Source organism: Dendrobates tinctorius, unplaced genomic scaffold (assembly GCF_039654945.1).
Source record: "Dendrobates tinctorius isolate UK_male_01 unplaced genomic scaffold, ASM3965494v1 ptg000129l, whole genome shotgun sequence".
Taxonomy (NCBI): Eukaryota; Metazoa; Chordata; class Amphibia; order Anura; family Dendrobatidae; genus Dendrobates; species Dendrobates tinctorius.
In genome coordinates, this window is record NW_027361797.1 from 30,822,207 (window position 1) to 30,839,820 (window position 17,614).

At 43.2% G+C, this 17,614-nt stretch overlaps 1 protein-coding gene across 2 annotated transcripts in view; it reads right to left on the reverse strand.

Moving 5' to 3' along the window:
- Window positions 1-359: 359 nt before the first annotated feature.
- The window catches only part of NDE1 (nudE neurodevelopment protein 1), a 39,311-nt gene continuing 22,056 nt past the window's right edge, over window positions 360-17,614 (reverse strand). For both annotated transcript variants that reach the window (XM_073542914.1, XM_073542913.1), the window contains exons 4-9: window positions 10,130-10,278; window positions 5,652-5,788; window positions 4,327-4,506; window positions 3,686-3,789; window positions 2,930-3,081; window positions 360-2,258 (exon numbers count right to left, since the gene is read on the reverse strand). In XM_073542914.1, coding sequence (XP_073399015.1) covers window positions 2,165-2,258; window positions 2,930-3,081; window positions 3,686-3,789; window positions 4,327-4,506; window positions 5,652-5,788; window positions 10,130-10,278 — 816 coding nt within the window. In that variant the 3' untranslated portion in view covers window positions 360-2,164. The remainder of the gene's footprint in view (window positions 2,259-2,929; window positions 3,082-3,685; window positions 3,790-4,326; window positions 4,507-5,651; window positions 5,789-10,129; window positions 10,279-17,614) is intronic.

A 17,614-nucleotide genomic window follows, 5' to 3' on the forward strand; every position in this document is an offset into this window, starting at 1 on the left:
TTCTGAAAGAACAAAAGTAGTTTTTATACAGAAGTTTAATTTGTGAAACATGCAAAAAAAAAAAAATAAAAAAAAAATAAAAATTATTATTTATTTTTTTAAACACCATTATTATTGCTGTCAAAGAAGGTTTTAGTCATCATGGTTAATTAAGTCTTTCACATATACTTTTCCTTCTATTCTGCATGAATACACGGGAATATTGTATAGGATGTCCCATAGACTTTCCTTGGCTCTTTCATGTCTCCGCCATCACTCTGCCTAGTTACTGAGCAATGCAGGGATCATGTCGGCAGCAGGTGATCTCTGCATTGTTTGATCATGAGGAGTCATTATTTCAGGCTGTAAAATCAGTAAAGTAAATTATACAAAAATCTGCTTTATTTTGGGTCAAATAAGAACCAGTGGTAATGCTGTATAGTCATATATTCATTATAGAAGAAAGGCGTAAACTTACAAGTGTACGTATCCATAGACGTGGCTTTGACAGTTAGAACCTCAAAAAAAAAAACAAAAAAAAACACAAAAGAGCCAATGCTTTCCTGGCAGGCTCTATTCATATAAATGGTTTATATTATAAAGTTACGGCTTTTTACATGACAGAACAAGTTTAGAAGCCCCTTTATAAAAAGCTTTACAGAAAAGGAAACAAATCCACTGAAACGAGCGGTGCAGTGCAGGCATCACGGTGCTAGAACGTCAGTAATCTATATAAAGTAGTGAAACATAAAACAAACCACAAGGCAAAATAAGCGAGTAATCAAATGGAGACTGACGGCCCCAAAATGTTTTTCGCCCCTATACAAACCCTCCGTGCCCTATACATGTTGGTGGTTCAGAGCCTGAAATATCACTCCTAATTCAGAAGCAGAATGGCGTGGCCAAGGGCTCAGGGCACCAGTGTACCCCCTCAGTTTGTATTTTGGGAATTTTATCTGCTGCCAAATGACAGCAGATAATTGCTTGCCCTTGAATTCTGCCCGCGTATTTGAGCCCAACCACAGGAGCACTGATGCGAGTGGGTGCACTCGCCTCCCTGCGGACGTTGTTTGTCACACGGATACACCCCCAAAGTGTAAAGAGCGATCGGCTTTAGAGAAAAGGCACGTAGACAGTAGCCCCCCCCCCACAATCTTCATGACGTACTGAAACCATGTGTGCATGGACAGAGTCAAGTGATGAGTTCAGGCAGCGCTTTCATTTGCTAAGCAAGTGCATCAATCAAAAGCGGTGAGCGGGAGTGGTGGTGGGTTGCCAAAAAATGCAAAATGAGATTTGTATAGATGTTGTGAGCCCTTGACAATGCAAGGAGGGCCCTGAAGACCCCTCATTAGCTATTTTCTCGTGCGCTGTACCTATAAAGTGCTAGTATGATTTTTTTTTTTTTTTTTATATCACTGTTCAGTTGGTTTAAAGGGAATATGTCACCAGATTTTGCTACCTAATCTGAGAGCAGAATAATGCAGGGACAGAGACCCTGATTCCAGCAATGTGCCACTTTACTGGTTTACTAGTCCTCCAATGATCTACTGCTTATAAATCTGTGATTTTAGCAGAACTACACTAAGCAGGAATCAGGGTCTCTATCAATACATCATGGTGAACTCCGATTAGGTGGCAAAAGCCTGGTGACAGATTGCCTTTAATAAACATTTTGGGGGCTGATGGACTCCCTTTATAATGTAACTAACGGTCAGTCAGAATAAGAGGATGGAAATGCTTGAATTACTACTGAAAGAGCTGCAGCAACTAAGATCACCAAGCTCCATCATTCTACTCACTGATGAGTTCCCAAGGGTTGGACCACCAGTGATCACACACACATAGCTTTCCAGAAAACCCTCAACATGACTTCCACAAATGTTCAATCCAACAGTGCCCACATCTCCTAGAAGACACTGTTTAGTCACATACTTGATTCCATCTTCCCAAAGGAGAACAAAAAGCCTTAATAAGATAAAAAAAAATGCCCAAAGGTGAATGAGGACGGATCTGTGCGATCACAGTGCTCGACCACCATAAATGGTCCCAGGAAGTTATGGAGTGAGGTGCCTTCATGATCAGCTGAGGTCTCCATTAAATCTTCTACACACAGTCCAGATTAATTTCTTGTCATGATTAAAATACCACTAAAAAAATCATTAAGTCTCTATGGCGGCAGTCTCTACAGTATCATCTTGACTATTCCCTGAGGCGAGTGCATGGACTGGACAGGTACATTTTGGGACGTGGATCCAAACTCTAGTCGTTTAATGAACCTGCGGAAAGAAAGATAGATTAGATGTTAATGGAAATAAAATATATACAAAAATACATCCAAAATAAATATTACCCCAGACGCAGCCATTTCATGCCTTAAAGTGACAGCAATATTATTTTTAATATAAATCCAATGAGCCATAACTTTTTAATGTTTCTGTTAACCGGGTTGACCACTACTTTTATATTGATGACCTATCCTTGGGATGGTTAAATCATCAATACCAGATTATGGAGACAGATGACGTCCAGTAGCGTCACCGATCAGCTCCGGCTGTATACCCGCTGGGTACTGCTGAAAATAGAATGAAAAGTGTCAATTAACCTATGATCTGCTGGACATACTGTTCATTTGACAAAAGGCGCTGCTTCCAGTGCCCCCTTTGTTTTATCAATAGGGCAGTAATACCAGCAGATGAATCTATGGAAATGATAAAGCATTTCCTTGGGTGAAAGCAACACTGATTATCCAATAGAAGAAAAGTAAAACAACAAAAAAAAAAAGCAAATAAAACTTGTCAAGTGTCAACATATTAATTTAACACTTTTCAGTCTATAAATGTATAGGCTTGTTTACAATGTCCTGATTGAAGTAAACGCCTTAAAATGTGAATGGTTATAATGGAGAACATTATTCTTCTTCCAACAGATTATACACAATGACACCTACCCCTTCTCTGCAGGGCTCATGATGGGCATGCTCAACCTGTTTTCCCTGCAGTCTCTAGTGTTGTTTACATGAGCCAATAAAGGTGCCATGGCTCGATTAGGAGACTGTTCATATACAAAATGTTTGCAAGAGGCCAGCTTGGACTCCAATGCCTGTGGATAGAAAATGAGAGCACTCAAACATCCATAATAAATAAAATTCACTGGAGGGAGGGGAGAGGCGAAAGAGGGGAGAGGCGAAAGAGGGGAGAGGCGAAAGAGGGGAGAGGCGGAAGCTGAAAGAGGAGGTAGTCTCCCACTTCGCTTTTGCATTTTAAACAATATGAATAAAAATGTTGATAACTCACTGTACTCGTATAGCAACTAAAAGGACATGGCCAATGTAATAATGATCGAATATTAACACTGTGAACATCAGGGCTTCATATATAGTGTGCAAGAATGTGGCACAAATTAGCACTTAAACAAAAAAAAAAAAAAAGCGAAAAGCCGAAAATTTTTCAGTGAGCTGTACCTGGTACTGCAACATATACATTTAATGGAGCAGAGCTGAAATATATCAGTTACAGCCCATGGCAAGAGTAGAGCCAGTTTTTGAAAAACAAGCAGACCCTTGTTTGTAATTGTAAACAATCCCTTTAAAAGGTTACTCAATAACAACTTGACTTCCTGCTTGGAGGACCACATTTCAACAGCTCCTCCAAAGCTGAACTTTGCAGTAAACAGAGATAGGCTTTAAATTGAGACAGTAGCTTACCCCAACTTTTCTAAGAAGATCCCCTACAATGTTCAATGCCGATATCCTTGCCGATGGCGTGAGTGGAGTGCCCATTGGTGTACCTCCGTAACCATCATCAAAACCTGGAATTGAAGAAGTTAATGTGTGACGTCAATGATGTGAAAACATGGCTTTTCAATAATGATTATTAGCTAAAAACCCAGATATTTCCTGATGACAATGAGATTGATCTCAACTAGTGCAAGACAAAAAAAAAAGGGATGAATGATTGTCTGCAATCATATGGCCCTTTATTATCCAAAAGGCCTTTGCAAAATATGGTAATGTGATCAGCGGCAGCTTCTCCATTTTTCACTTGCACTACATCTGATAACTCTACCCATTACGTTTATACATTTGAAGCATTCACCATATGCAAATTTGCATATATGATAATCCATCCAATGGGAACAAACATTTGGGCAAGTTGAAATTTGAAAAAAAAAAAAAAAAGTGGAAATTCAGATGTCCTCAAACACATTAGACCAGAAATTAGAGGGCTCTTCCATCCAAGAACTTGGACTGTGATGCCTTATGGCCTGCTCTCGAGGATCACTACTCCACAGGAACAAATTCCCTAGAATGAAGCCATGATGGCGGGTGCGTCTAGTTCAACTTACTTTTTCTGATTTGCATTGGAGAGCTCAAACCCGAGATCGACCCCCTGTGACCCCCAGGAGTTGACGGTACAGACATGGAAGCTTGGACGGCCGTGTCTATGCGTTCTCTTTCCTGGAGAGCACTGGTGCTACGTTTAATTATCTCCTGCTTCTGCTGAACGGCTAGCTCTTGTCGTAAGTCTAAAAGTCACAGGAAGAGAAGATGAGGAAAAATTCTCCCATCGCCGATGAAATGGACATAACACTTTATAATTAAAAGGGGTTATGCACTGAAAAGTAGGAACGCTTTGACGGTTCCCCAATGTTAATCACAAGTAGCTGGCATATGAATGCTGGAACCAATAAGTGACCAAAGTAGTCATATGTCCTAATACTGGCATCTCTGATGAGCAACTGGAACGGCGAAACTAAACGGCTCCCTATGGCTCCTTTTCCGAAGGGCTGCCATGGCAGCCGGAGGGGCGCCTGCTGAAGACCAATATATCTGCCAACTTTGTCCTTATAGGAGAATGTAATTTTGGTTATATACTGAAATCCTATAGGACTGCGGTATATAAAATGAAAAATCAAAAGAACAGGTCCAGGAAGGGGCAAAAAAAAAAAAAAAAAAGAAAACCCTGTTCTAAATACAAACTCCCCCAATTGATTAAAAAAAGAAAAAAAAAACGAAAAAAAAAACATATGACCTCATGATATCTGGAAACGTTCGATTAAAATAAAATGTTAATTAACCCTTAGGCAATAACATTTTTTTGGGTAGTTACACTTCCCCAAAATATTGTAATTAATAGAAGACAAAACTAAGCAAAAAAAAAAAAACCTTGTTGGGGGGGAGGAAGTTACATGTGAAAACAGCAACACGACAGAATTACTACGGTAATTACATTTTACCACAACAAACCACGAATGCCATCGCCGTAATAGCCAGGACATGGAGAATCTGTGTTACCAGATCATTTTTACAGAAAAATAAAGAAACAGAGCTCCCTCCCCTAAACAAAAATTGCCAGAATTTAGGTTTTTCAGACGTTTTGGCACATTACAATTATTTTTCCCAATCTTCCAGTATGGGAAACAGAATGGTGCTGTTCAAAACTACAAGTCGTCCCACAAAGAACAAGTGCTTGTGCCGCCATATTGGCTCCGAATTAAATCGTTATGTTTCTTGGAAGAAAGGTGAGGAAGAATAGAAATGCAAAAATAAATAAAATAAATTTAATAGCCCAGCCAGGAATAGGAATAAACCAAGCACCAAAGGAAATGGCAAGTGCTCCAGCGCTGGATCGTCAGAGGTCTCAAGAATGCACTGCGGAGTAACAGCTCACCTCGTGTTTCATCCTTTAGCCTCTGGATACACTCCAGATCATTTTCCTTCTCATCTAGTTCACTTTCAAGAAATGCGTTTCTCTCAATTGCTTGATTTAAGCGTAGCTCAAAATCCTCCAAGGAAATGATGGTTGCTCTGTGGAAAGTTGCAGGTAAAGGAGGCAAAGTGAGCACAAGACCAGAGGAAGTGGAAAATTTCAGAATAAAGCATCCAGACAGGAAGATGTCACACAGTGATGGTGATATAGGGTCTTTCCTTTTATATTTTTTGTATTAAACAAAAAAAACCAAAAAAAAAAACCAGGGACGCAGATCTCCTAGGCTGACCTATGTAGAGGAACAGCCGGTGAGCATTTTCAAGACCAGCTCAAGAAAATATTCATACAGAATTATAAAGGCTGACATGGATTTTACAGTTTGCTCAACAACATTTAGACAAGCCTGTGAAATACTGGGAGAATATAGTCTGGTCAGATGAGACCAAAACTGAGCTCATTTGGATGCTGCAATATACACCATGTTTGGAGGCCAAAAAGCACTGCATATCACTCCAAAAACACCATACCAACAGTGAAGTTTGGAGGTGGGAACTAGAGTTGAGCGACTTTGGTCGGATCGGGTTTCGTGAAACCCGATTGAGGCTATGTGCACACGATGCGATTTTTAAGCGTTTTTGCCGCAATTTTCGGCGAGAAAACTCTGCGAAAACGCTTAAAAATCGTGTACAGAACGCACCCCATGCATTCCGCACATGCTGTGCTAATGCTGCTCTTTTTTCCGCGGCGGAATCGCATCGTGGAAAAAAATCGCAGCATGCTCATTCTTTTGTGCGGAATCGCAAAGAATTGCCGCGATTCCGCACCCATAGGAATGCATGAGAATCGCTGACTTCCTGCATGTGGCTATGCCCACCATGCGGGAAGTTAAGCGTCTCATATGCGGTTGGTACCCACGGTGTGGAGGAGAGGAGACTGTCCTCCAGGCCCTGGGTACCATACCCCTGTAAAAAAAAGAATAAAAAAAAAAAAAAAATCGGTGTATATTTACCTTCCGGCGTCCCGCGCTGCATTCCCGGCCTGAGCGTTCCCAGTAATGCCTTGCGGCACGGTCCTGTAATGACGTGGTCTCGCGAGATCGCTATAGCAACGCGAGACTACGTCATCACAGGTCTCGCAAGGCATTAGGCTAAGTGCACACGTACCGGAACTCTCGCGGAAATTACCGCGAGAATTCCGGAATTCCAGTCCGCGGGAAAATCGCATTTTAAATTCCCGCGATTTTCCCGTGGAAAAACTAGCATTTTGCAAGCGTATTTAGCTTGCAAAATGCTAGCGTTCTCCAAGCGATCTGTAGCATCGCTTGGAGAACTGATTGACAGGTTGGTCACACTCGTCAAACATAGTGTTTGACGAGTGTGACCAACTTTTTACTACTGAGGCCGCCTATGCGGCATCAATAGTAAAAGATAGAATGTAAAAAAAAAAAAAGTGTTATTCTTACCCTCCGACATCCCGCGCATCCGTTCCCAGTAATCCTTTGCGAAAATGCCCGCGATGACGTCAGTTCTCGCGGGATCGCGACGTCTCACGGTAATTCGCGATGACGTCGCGCGAATGACCGCGAGACGTCGCGATCCCGCGAGAACGGACGCCATCGCGGGCATTTTCGCAAAGGACTACTGGGAACGAGAGCGTGAAGAGAAGCGGGAAGACTGCGCGGGACGTCGGAGGGTGAGAATAACAATATTTTTTATTTTTAAATTCTATTTTTTACAGGGATATGGTACCCAAAGCCCGGAGGACAGTCTCCTCTCCTCCGGACCGTGGGTACCATCCGCAAATGTTCTGCTTACTTTCCGCATGGTGTGCACAGCCACATGCGGGAAGTAAGCGGAACAATGCATTCCTATGGGTGCGGGATCACCGCGATTCCGCAAATTAATGAGCATGCTGCGGTTTTTACAGCGAAGCGATTCCGCCGCGGTAAAAACCGCAGCATTAGTACAGCATTGCGGAATCCCATAGGAATGCATGGGATGCTTATTTTTCGCGGCAAAATCGCGCAGTTAAAACCGCCGCAGAAACGCGAAAAAAACGCCACGTGTGAACTCAGCCTTACTGGGAACACTATGTTTGACGAGTGTGACCAACCTGTCAATCACTTTCCAAGCGATGCTTCAAATCGCTTGGAAAGTGCTTGAATATCGCACGCAAAAATCGCGGCATAATCGCGGTGAAATCGCGCGGAAAAAAATGCGCGATTTCTGGGAAGGAGTGCGGTTTTTAGTGAGCGTTTTAAAACGCTACGTGTGCCCACAGCCTGAAACTGGTCCGACTAGGGCAAAAAAAGTCGGAGTTTCATCCGAAACCCGACCCAAATGCAAGTCAATGGGGAATAAAAGTTAGCATTGAGCGGATGACAATCATCCACTCAATGCCGACTTTTATTTCCCATTGACTTGCTTTGGGGTCGGGTTTCGGACGAAACTCCGACTTTTTTGCCCTAGTCGGACCAGTTTCATCTGACTCAAATTTTGTTTCATTCGGGTTTCACGAAAACCCGATCCGACCAAAGTCGCTCAACTCTAGTGGGAACATCATGGCGTGGAGCGATGTTTCAGCATACGGCACTGGCAAACATTATATTATTGAAGAAGGAAGGATGAATGGACAAATGTGGAGACATTCTTGATAAAAATCTGCTGCCATCCACCAGGATGAAGAAGATGAAATGAATGTGGACATTTCAGTAAGACGATGATCCCAAACACACAGCCAAAGGAAAAGCTCAAGTGTTTCCGAGAAAGAAAATAAAGCAGCTAGAATGGCCCAGCCAATCACCCAAATCCAAAACAAAATTTATGGAAGGAACTAAAGATCAGAGTTCATAGAAGGCGCCCACGGGGCAATCAGGATTTGAAGAGTGTGTGTGTGGAAGAATGGGTCAAGATCACACCTGAGCAATGCCTGCGACTAGTTTCTCCATACAAGCGGTGTTCTGAATCTGTCATTACCGACAAAGGCTATTGTACAAACTATTACCGTATATACTCGAGTATAAGCCGACCCGAGTATAAGCCGACCCCCCTAATTTTGCCACAAAAAACTGGGAGAACTTATTGACTCGCGTATAAGCCTAGGGTGGGAAATGCTCCATAGATTATTCCCCCATATGGTGTCCTCAGAAGTAGCTCCATAGATTATTCCCCCATATGCTGCCCCCATAAGAAGCTCCATAGATTATTCCCCCATATGGTGTCCTCAGAAGAAGCTCCATAGATTATTCCCCCATATGCTGCCCCCATAAGAAGCTCCATAGATTGTCTTTTTTTTATTTTTACATGCAGCAGCAGCATGGGGGCAGCATATGGGGGAACATACTCACCCCTCCGTCGCTGGGTGTCAGGTGCCGGTGTCACTGCTGGCACCTGAGATACTCACGTGTCCTGCGTCCATGGCTGCTCACCGCTATCTGCCACGTCATCAGTCAGTGACGTTCAGACTGCAGGGGGCGCGGCGCGCACTAACCACGTCACCGCGCCCTCTGCTGTCTGAAGTCACTGACCGATGACAGACAGCAGCAAGCAGCCATGGACGCAGGACAGGTGAGTATCGCTATACTTACCCGTCCTGACGCTGTGTCTTGAGCCCCCAGCGTCTCCGCGCTCTCTCTTCCTGCCTTCAGCGGTCACGTGGTGCCGCTCATTAAAACTCACGAATATGCGCATATTCATGAGTTTTAATGAGCAGCACCACGTGACCGCTGAAGGCAGGAAGAGAGAACACGGGGAGAAGCTGGGGGCTCAAGACACAGCGTCAGGACGGGTAAGTATGACCTGACACCCCCGCCCCCCCTCCCCCTCTGACCCCCTTTGTATATGACTCGAATATAAGACGAGAGGGGGACTTTCAGCCCAATTTTTTGGGCTGAAAATCTCGGCTTATATTCGAGTATATACGGTAATTACATTTCGGTAAGCGAGTTCAATACCTTTTCCCTGTGTCATTTCTCATTATTATGCATAATTTAATTAATGGCCATCCATGGGTCGATTTCTTTGCCTGTGTGGATTGGATGGGTTGTTACCAGCATCTAGTGAGAATTTCATGTCAATAGCACCTTTAGAAATATATTTACTTACAAAATTGGTGACGTGCTCAATCCTTAATTCACCCGCTGTGTATATAAATGAATAAAAGTTATATCTGTTAACCAAATCTATAGTGAAATTATCTTAAGCATGTCTAGTTCTGATGACTCTAAATTCCCCAACCTGAGGTTAAGCACTGACACTTTTTGCTTTTTTTTTTTTTCTTTTTTACAACGGCTGCCAATTCGCTTTATAAAAGAAAAAGTTATATATTTTTGATTTTGGAATTTTTTTTTTTTTTTAATCTGAATTGGTAACAGGTAAAATTGAGGCAGATGGTAACCAATCATTTTAGCAATAATGGTACAGGTAAGCAGCACTACTAACCTCTTTGCTCTCTCCAAGTCATCATTCGCTTGCTCCAGTTCTCGGATATACTTCTGCAGTTGATCTCGGACCGCTCTGGTTTGGGAAAGTTCGTTCTCCAGTGTACAGATCTGTGTGTAACTTGATGCATGGTGCTCCTCATACTTTCCCTGATGAGAAAATGTTTTTTTTTTTGTTTTTTTTTTAAAAGAACACCCTCACTTTTTTTTTTTTTTTCCTTTCAGCTCCATAATTTGAAGTGTATATCTCCCCCAAAAAACAGTTCCGGAGCAGATATTCTCAGAACTCTGCATAGTGCCAGGCACTTCACTGGCAGCTGAGCTGCAGCATGTGAGAATGGATACGAGTGCTTCACCGAACCGATGTTTATAACCATCCTTGGGATCAAAATATATTTTTTCGACAGAAGTGATTTTTGTACCATTTTTTCCACATATCATGTGCTTTTCAAAGGATAGTCTTAGAACCACACAATGTATAAGGAGAAAAATGGCACAAAAATACATTTCACTTTAACACAATGTACTTTTAAATGTACCGGAAATATTATAATAAAAAAAAACAAAAAAAAAAACAAACCACAACAAACCACCAAACAAGTCTGTAGATGCCAAAACAAAGAATGATACTGGTCCAATAAACAAAAAAAACAAAAAAAAACAAAAAAAAAAACACACAACACACACAGCACATTGCATGTGGTGAGCTTTTAGATTGAGCAAAAAGATTTGCAAGACTCAGGTCCAACAGCAACATCAGGTGTCCATGGTTGTTGGACCAGAGCACTGTGTACCAATTTCTCACCTGCCGGCTTCCCTCGCACCTCTAATTAGTATGTCCGATGCATGGCCACTGAACCAGGGTTCTGCCAATCTTGTTGCTGAAATCTAAAAAACAGCCTTAAAAAATGCTCATTTTTTCAGAAAACAGTGAGCGCAGTTCATCAAAGCCAGTATTCTGGGGGTAAAAAGCTTTGAAACGTAGCATAATGCTGCGGTAACTTGAGACTGCGCTACAATTTTGTGACTTTTGGATTTCTCCTGCAAAGTGGATGGAGCTGCGGTGGGGCGCAGGAATGGCAACCGCCACTCATTAAATACACGATAAGTGGCGGTGTTCCCTATGCCACAAATCTTACTCCAGCAGACATTGGAGTAGGATTTGTGGTGAAGCACACACCACTCATGTGATGCTCCCTATTTATGAAGAGGCTTGCACATCTTTATGAATCAGGAGCATCTGACTCCAGAACAGTGGTTCACGCCGGTCTTGATGAATCAGGCTTTGTGTGTGAATCCAAATTTATTGCCTGGACAACCTGTTCTGAATGCCTATGTTTCCGCTACTAAAATAACACTACTTCTCACATCTGGTGTTGCTCCAGCAGTGTTGGCACTGGCTCTCCCAGGGCTCTCATGACATTGTTATGTCACGCGATCTCTGTGGACAATCAGCGCTGGCTTTACACCCTCCAATTCAAGATGTCGGGAGGAAGTGAAAGCTGCTGCTGCTCACTCCCTTCCTCCAGATGCCAATTACACCTGTAGGATGGCAGAATGAAGCCTGTGTCGATTGGCCATAGGAATGACATGACATATGTCACATGAGCCCCGGGACAGCCAGTGTTGACACTGAAGGTGAGTGTAAGTGCAACCCCTTTAAGGAGTTTTTACCTTAGCTGGTCAGTACAAGATCATGAAGTGGGGGATGGATTCTAAGTTACTGTAGATACCTTTTTGCATCAGTTTAGCTTAGTTGGGGGACATAGAGCCCTTGGTTATTAACCGCTGCCACTATGAGAGACACTAAGGGGCCAATTCATCAAAGTCTTAATGCCAGGAAGCTTTTGGTGTTTTTTTTTTTTTTTTGACAGTTTGACAAAGCTTTGCCAAAATGTGCGGAGCTGGAAAATGGTCACACCTGTCTGTCAATTAACTGAAAAAAGCTCACACTTTGGAGGCCAGAAATGTTACTCCAGTCCCTGACTGGAGCATTATTTCTGGTGCAGCACATGGAGGTGAATACCACTTACTAGAAGCGCCAAATTCATTAACTGGTGTGCGCCTCTTAATGATCTCAGAGCCTTCTATTTCGGCAAAACTGGTGTAGCATCAGTGAGCTTTCTTTGGACATGACAAGTTAACTTTAACAACTCTTTGTCCGCCTCAAAGTGGCAGCAGCTACAACCCACACTTTTAAATTAAAGCAATACAATGTAAAATTAACCCTTTAAACGGGTGCACGGAGACAGAGCAATGTCATTCGATTTGGGCTTTATATAAGAACTCTTAACTGGCTCATGGATTTAACCTCTGTGTAACAAGTATTATCCATGCACCAGAGATCCAAGCTACACTGCGTTACTGCTCAGTGCCAGCCGGTGCCACGCGGGATGGAGTCGCTACCGCACAATACCCTTTTGTCAAGGAGATTTGTGAAGTCTTGTGTATTTACAATTTGCATCGGACACAGAAAGTTGCTTTATGTCAAGGCTACTGTCATGTTTAGAACAATTTAAATTGCTCAAATGCAGCTGAAATAATAATGACAAAAAATTGCAAAAACTGGGGATTTAACCATATTTCAGCGCTGGAAAAACCAGGTAGAAACGTGAGTAAATAGGGAAGAACCTAATGCCGCAGCCAGAGGTGCAACGATAATGGTCACAACATGGCTCCACAGAATCAGGAGGATCAGAGTTATTTTCAGCCGAGTGTGTGTCCTCCGATACATATTAGGCTAAAAATCTATGCAGTGCAGAGAGACATCAGCTCCCTGCACCGCAATCACTGCCGGTCAATCAGGGGATGGCAGTTGACATCAACGTGCCCATCGCAGGTGGCGCATGGCGTCCCTGCACATCTATGAAGAAAAGCACCAAAATGGGAAAAAGTCATTACAGGATGGAGGTGCAGGACAAGGGGACATTATTACAGAATGGGGACATTAATACAAGATGGTGGCAAGGATGGAGGATAATATTACAGTATGTCTGAATAACAAGCTGGTGGAGGTCCATAGAACTCTAGTCATGCCACTAGCCGCAGCGTTTCAGAGAAAACGTGCTGCCAGGTTCTTCTAAATGTAATGACAGGTTCCCTTTAAAGAGAACCTGTCAGCACAATTTTACATGGAGTAGAGCTATCTATGGCTTTATAGCGGCTTATCTCCCCCCAATAAAGAGGATACTTTTTTTGCACAGATACAATGTGCCAATCATGAGTACTCTAGAGTAAAACCATATGCAAATCAGGCTGGACATGCACTAGGGGACCTGACAGTGCACTTTCAAAAAATCAACATGCCCCCAGTGCACTTCCAACTCGATTTGCATGTGGCTTCTACACTAGATTACTTATGACCATTATAGAATAGAATACTAGAGGTGAACAACTGGCTACGACGGTGGTGCAGGCAGCAAGGATTTGGATTCTTGGACCATGGCGTCAATTACCTCTACGATGGACTTCTCGCAAGAGATGGGATACACCTCACAAAACCTGGGAAACACACATTCGCCAGAAGACTTGCCACACTCATCAGGAGGGCTAGAAGAAGAGGGGATGGGAGGAAAAACAGCAGACAAGAACATGCAGCAGAAGGACAAACTAATCAAGGATACTAGACGTGGTAAAGAGGACCCAAGACAGGGTACTCAGAAGGAAGCTAAGAAAAAGGAAGCAAAACTTCTTTCCTGCATGCTGACCAACGCAAGAAGCCTGACCAATAAGATTGAAGATCTGGAGTTGGTAATGTATGAGGAAAAATACAACATGGTTAGACGACAGCTATGACTGGGCGGCTAACTTGCAAGGATATAATTTGTTTAGGAGGGATAGTAAAAAAAGGAAAGGGGGTGGAGTCTGTCTATATATAAAGTCCACTTTAAAGCCCACACTAAGAGACGATATACAAGAGGGAAATGAAGAGGTGGAGTCTCTGTGGGTGGAGATACAAGGAGAGAAAAGTAATAAAATCCTCATAAGGGTTTGTTATAAGCCACCAAATATAACAGAAACCACTGAAAATGTATTATTGAAACAAATAGACAAAGCAGCAAATCACAATGAGGTGATTATTATGGGGGACTTCAACTACCCCGACATAGACTGGGAAACTGAAACCTGCGTATCTCAGAAGGTAAACCAATTTCTGTCAGTGACCAAGGATAACTATCTGTCACAACTTGTGCAGGGCCCAACTAGAGGGACAGCCCTTCTGGACTTAATTTTAAGCAACAGGCCAGATAGAATAACAGACGTACGAGTCGATGGGCACCTAGGGAACAGTGACCACAATATAATACAATTCCACTTGTCCTTCAGTAAGGTGCCCTGGAAGGGGGTTGCGAAAACGCTGAATTTCAGGAAAGCAAAGTTTGATCAGCTTAGAGAGGACCTTCACCAAATTGATTGGGACAATGTCCTCAAAAATAGGACCACAGAAAATAAATGGGAAATATTTAAATCAGTTTTACACACCCACTGCGAGCTAGCCATACCGTACAGAAATAAAAGGGTAGGAACAGGAGAACACCAATGTGGCTAAATAAGGATGTAAAAAGGGCAATAAATAACAAGAGCAAGGCATTTAGGAAGTTAAAACAAGAAGGCAATGAAGAAGCATTAAAAAATTATAGAGAAAAAAATAAAATGTGCAAAAAACAAATACATTTAGCAAAAGTGGAAACTGAGAGACTCATTGCTAAGGAAAGTAAAACAAACCCCAAACTATTCTTTAATTATATAAACAGTAAAATGATTAAAATTGATGGTGTCGGCCCTTTACAGAACAATGAGGGTGAAATCATAGAGAGCGATGTGGGAAAAGCAAATGTTTTAAATACTTTTTTCTCAACAGTGTTCACACAGGAAAAGGATTTGCCAGGGGAAATGCAGAGTGATAATGTAAACTCCCCATTAAGTATTACCTGCCTAACCCAGGAAGAAGTGCAGAACCGCCTTAGTAAGATTAAAATTGACAAATCACCAGGCCCTGATTGCATTCACCCTCGGGTATTAAGGGAGTTAAGTAATGTGATAGACAGGCCTCTATTCTTTATATTTAGAGACTCTATAGAAACAGGGTCTGTTCCTTTTGATTAGCGGCAAGCAAATGTGGTACCAATATTCAAAAAGGGGTGTAAAAGGGAACCTGGAAACTATATGCCGGTAAGCTTAACAGCGGTTGTGGGTAAAATTTTTGAAGGGTTTCTAAGGGATACCATTATGGAATATCTCAATGCTAATAAATGTTTAACTCCATATCAACATTGATTTATGAAGGATCGCTCCTCTCAGACTAACCTGATCAGCTTCTATGAGGATGTAAGCTCTCAAATGGACCAAGGAGAATTATTGGATGTCATTTATCTCGACTTCTCTAAAGCATTTGACACTGTCCCACATAAAAGATTGGTAAGTAAGATGAGAAAGCTTGGGCTAGGGGAAAATGTGTGTAGATGGGTAGGTAGCTGGCTTAGTGATAGAAAACAAAGAGTGGTTATTAATGGGGCATACTCAGATTGGGCCAGGGTTACTAGTGGGGTACCACAGGGTTCTGTATTGGGCCCCCTACTATTTAATATATTTATTAATGATCTAGTGGATGGCTTGCACAGTAAAATATCAGTATCTGCAGATGATACAAAACTATGTAAGGTAGTTAACACAAAGGAGGAAAGTTTGCAACTACAGACAGATTTGAGTAAATTGGAGAATTGGGCTGAAAACATGGATTTTTGTGAGTACTCACCGTAAAATCCTTTTCTCCGAGACGCTCATTGGGGGACACAGAGACTGTGGGTGTGTGCTACTGCCGTCTGGAGGCTGACACTAGGCATACAAAAAACAAGTTAGCTCCTCCTCCTCCGCATACACCCTCGCCCCTATAGCGGGCGGAAACCAGTTTAGTGCAAAAGCAGTAGGCGGACATACAAAAATTAGCCTTAATGCAATAAATCATATGTCTGAAAAAAGGATCACCCTGTCTTAAACAAGAAAATATGTTAAATAATAAGTATGAGCCAACCGGCTATCAGGGCGGGTGCTGTGTCCCCCAATGAGCGTCTCGGAGAAAAGGATTTTAAGGTGAGTACTCACAAAAATCCATGTTTCTCCTTCGTCTCATTGGGGGACACAGAGACTGTGGGACGTCCTAAAGCAGTCCCTGGGTGGGATAAGGCTGTGTGCACACGCTGCGGAAAAGGTGCGGATTCATCCGCGCGGATTTTGTACAATCCGCAGGTGAAACCGCAGGTCAAAAGACCTGCGGTTTTACCTGCGGATTGCTCTGCGGTTTTGCCCTGCGGTTTTTCATCTCCTCAATGGAGGAGATGGCAAACCGCAGGAGAATCCGCAGAAAGAATTGACATGTCAATTCTTTCTGCGGATTGAAAACCGCAGATAATCCGCGCGGAAAATTCCGCACCGTCTGCACTGCGGTTTTTGATTCCCATAGGGAATCATTGTACTGTACACCGCAGCAAAATCCGCAGCGTGTGCACACAGCCTTACACTCACCGATCCAAGCCGCATGCTTTCCTGTTTAAAGGTGTGCCACTGCTGCTTGGAGAATTTTTCTGCCCAGGCTCGCATCTGACGAAGCCTGAGTATGCACACTGTAATGTTTACAAAAAGTGTGCAGGCTGGCCCAGGTTGCTGCCTTGCATATCTGTTCTGCCGAAGCCTGGTGCCGAAGCGCCCACGAGGCGCCCACTGCCCGAGTAGAATGCGCCCTTACTCCAGCTGGAACTGGCGTGCCTCTAATACGGTAAGCCTCCTGAATGGTTAGGCGAATCCATCTGGCTATGGTTGACCGTGAGGCTGCGAGGCCCTTCCTGCGCCCTTCGGGGATCACAAACAACGAATCCGTCTGGCGGAAAGGTGCTGTCCTCGACACGTATCTCCTGAGAGCTCTTACCAGATCCAATGTGTGGAGCGCCTTTTCCACCCTGTGAACTGGCGCTGGACAGAAAGAAGGCAGCACAATGTCCTCATTAATATGGAACGAGGACACCACCTTTGGTAAAAAAAGGTGGCGGAGGCCTAAGGACTACCTTGTCCTTAAAAAAGGTCAGGAAAGGGGCTCTACAAGATAACGCTCCCAACTCCGATACTCGCCTAATGGATGTTATGGCTACCAGGAACACAACCTTTCTGGATAGATATGCCAATGAAACATCCTGTAGTGGCTCAAACGGAGCCTCCTGTAGTACCGACAGGACCAGATTAAGATCCCAGGCCTCCAATGGTGCTCTGAAGGGAGGTACTAAATGAACGACCCCCTGCAGGAACGTTCTGACCTGCAAATTTGTAGCGATCTTTCGCTGAAACAGGACCGACAGGGCCGATATCTGTCTTCTAAGGGAACTTGGCGCCAAACCTGCGTCTAGGCCAGACTGAAGGAAAGCCAGTATGTTGGGCACAGAGAAGGACAATGGCGGAACCCCGTGTTCCCGACACCACTGGAAGAAAACCTTCCAAG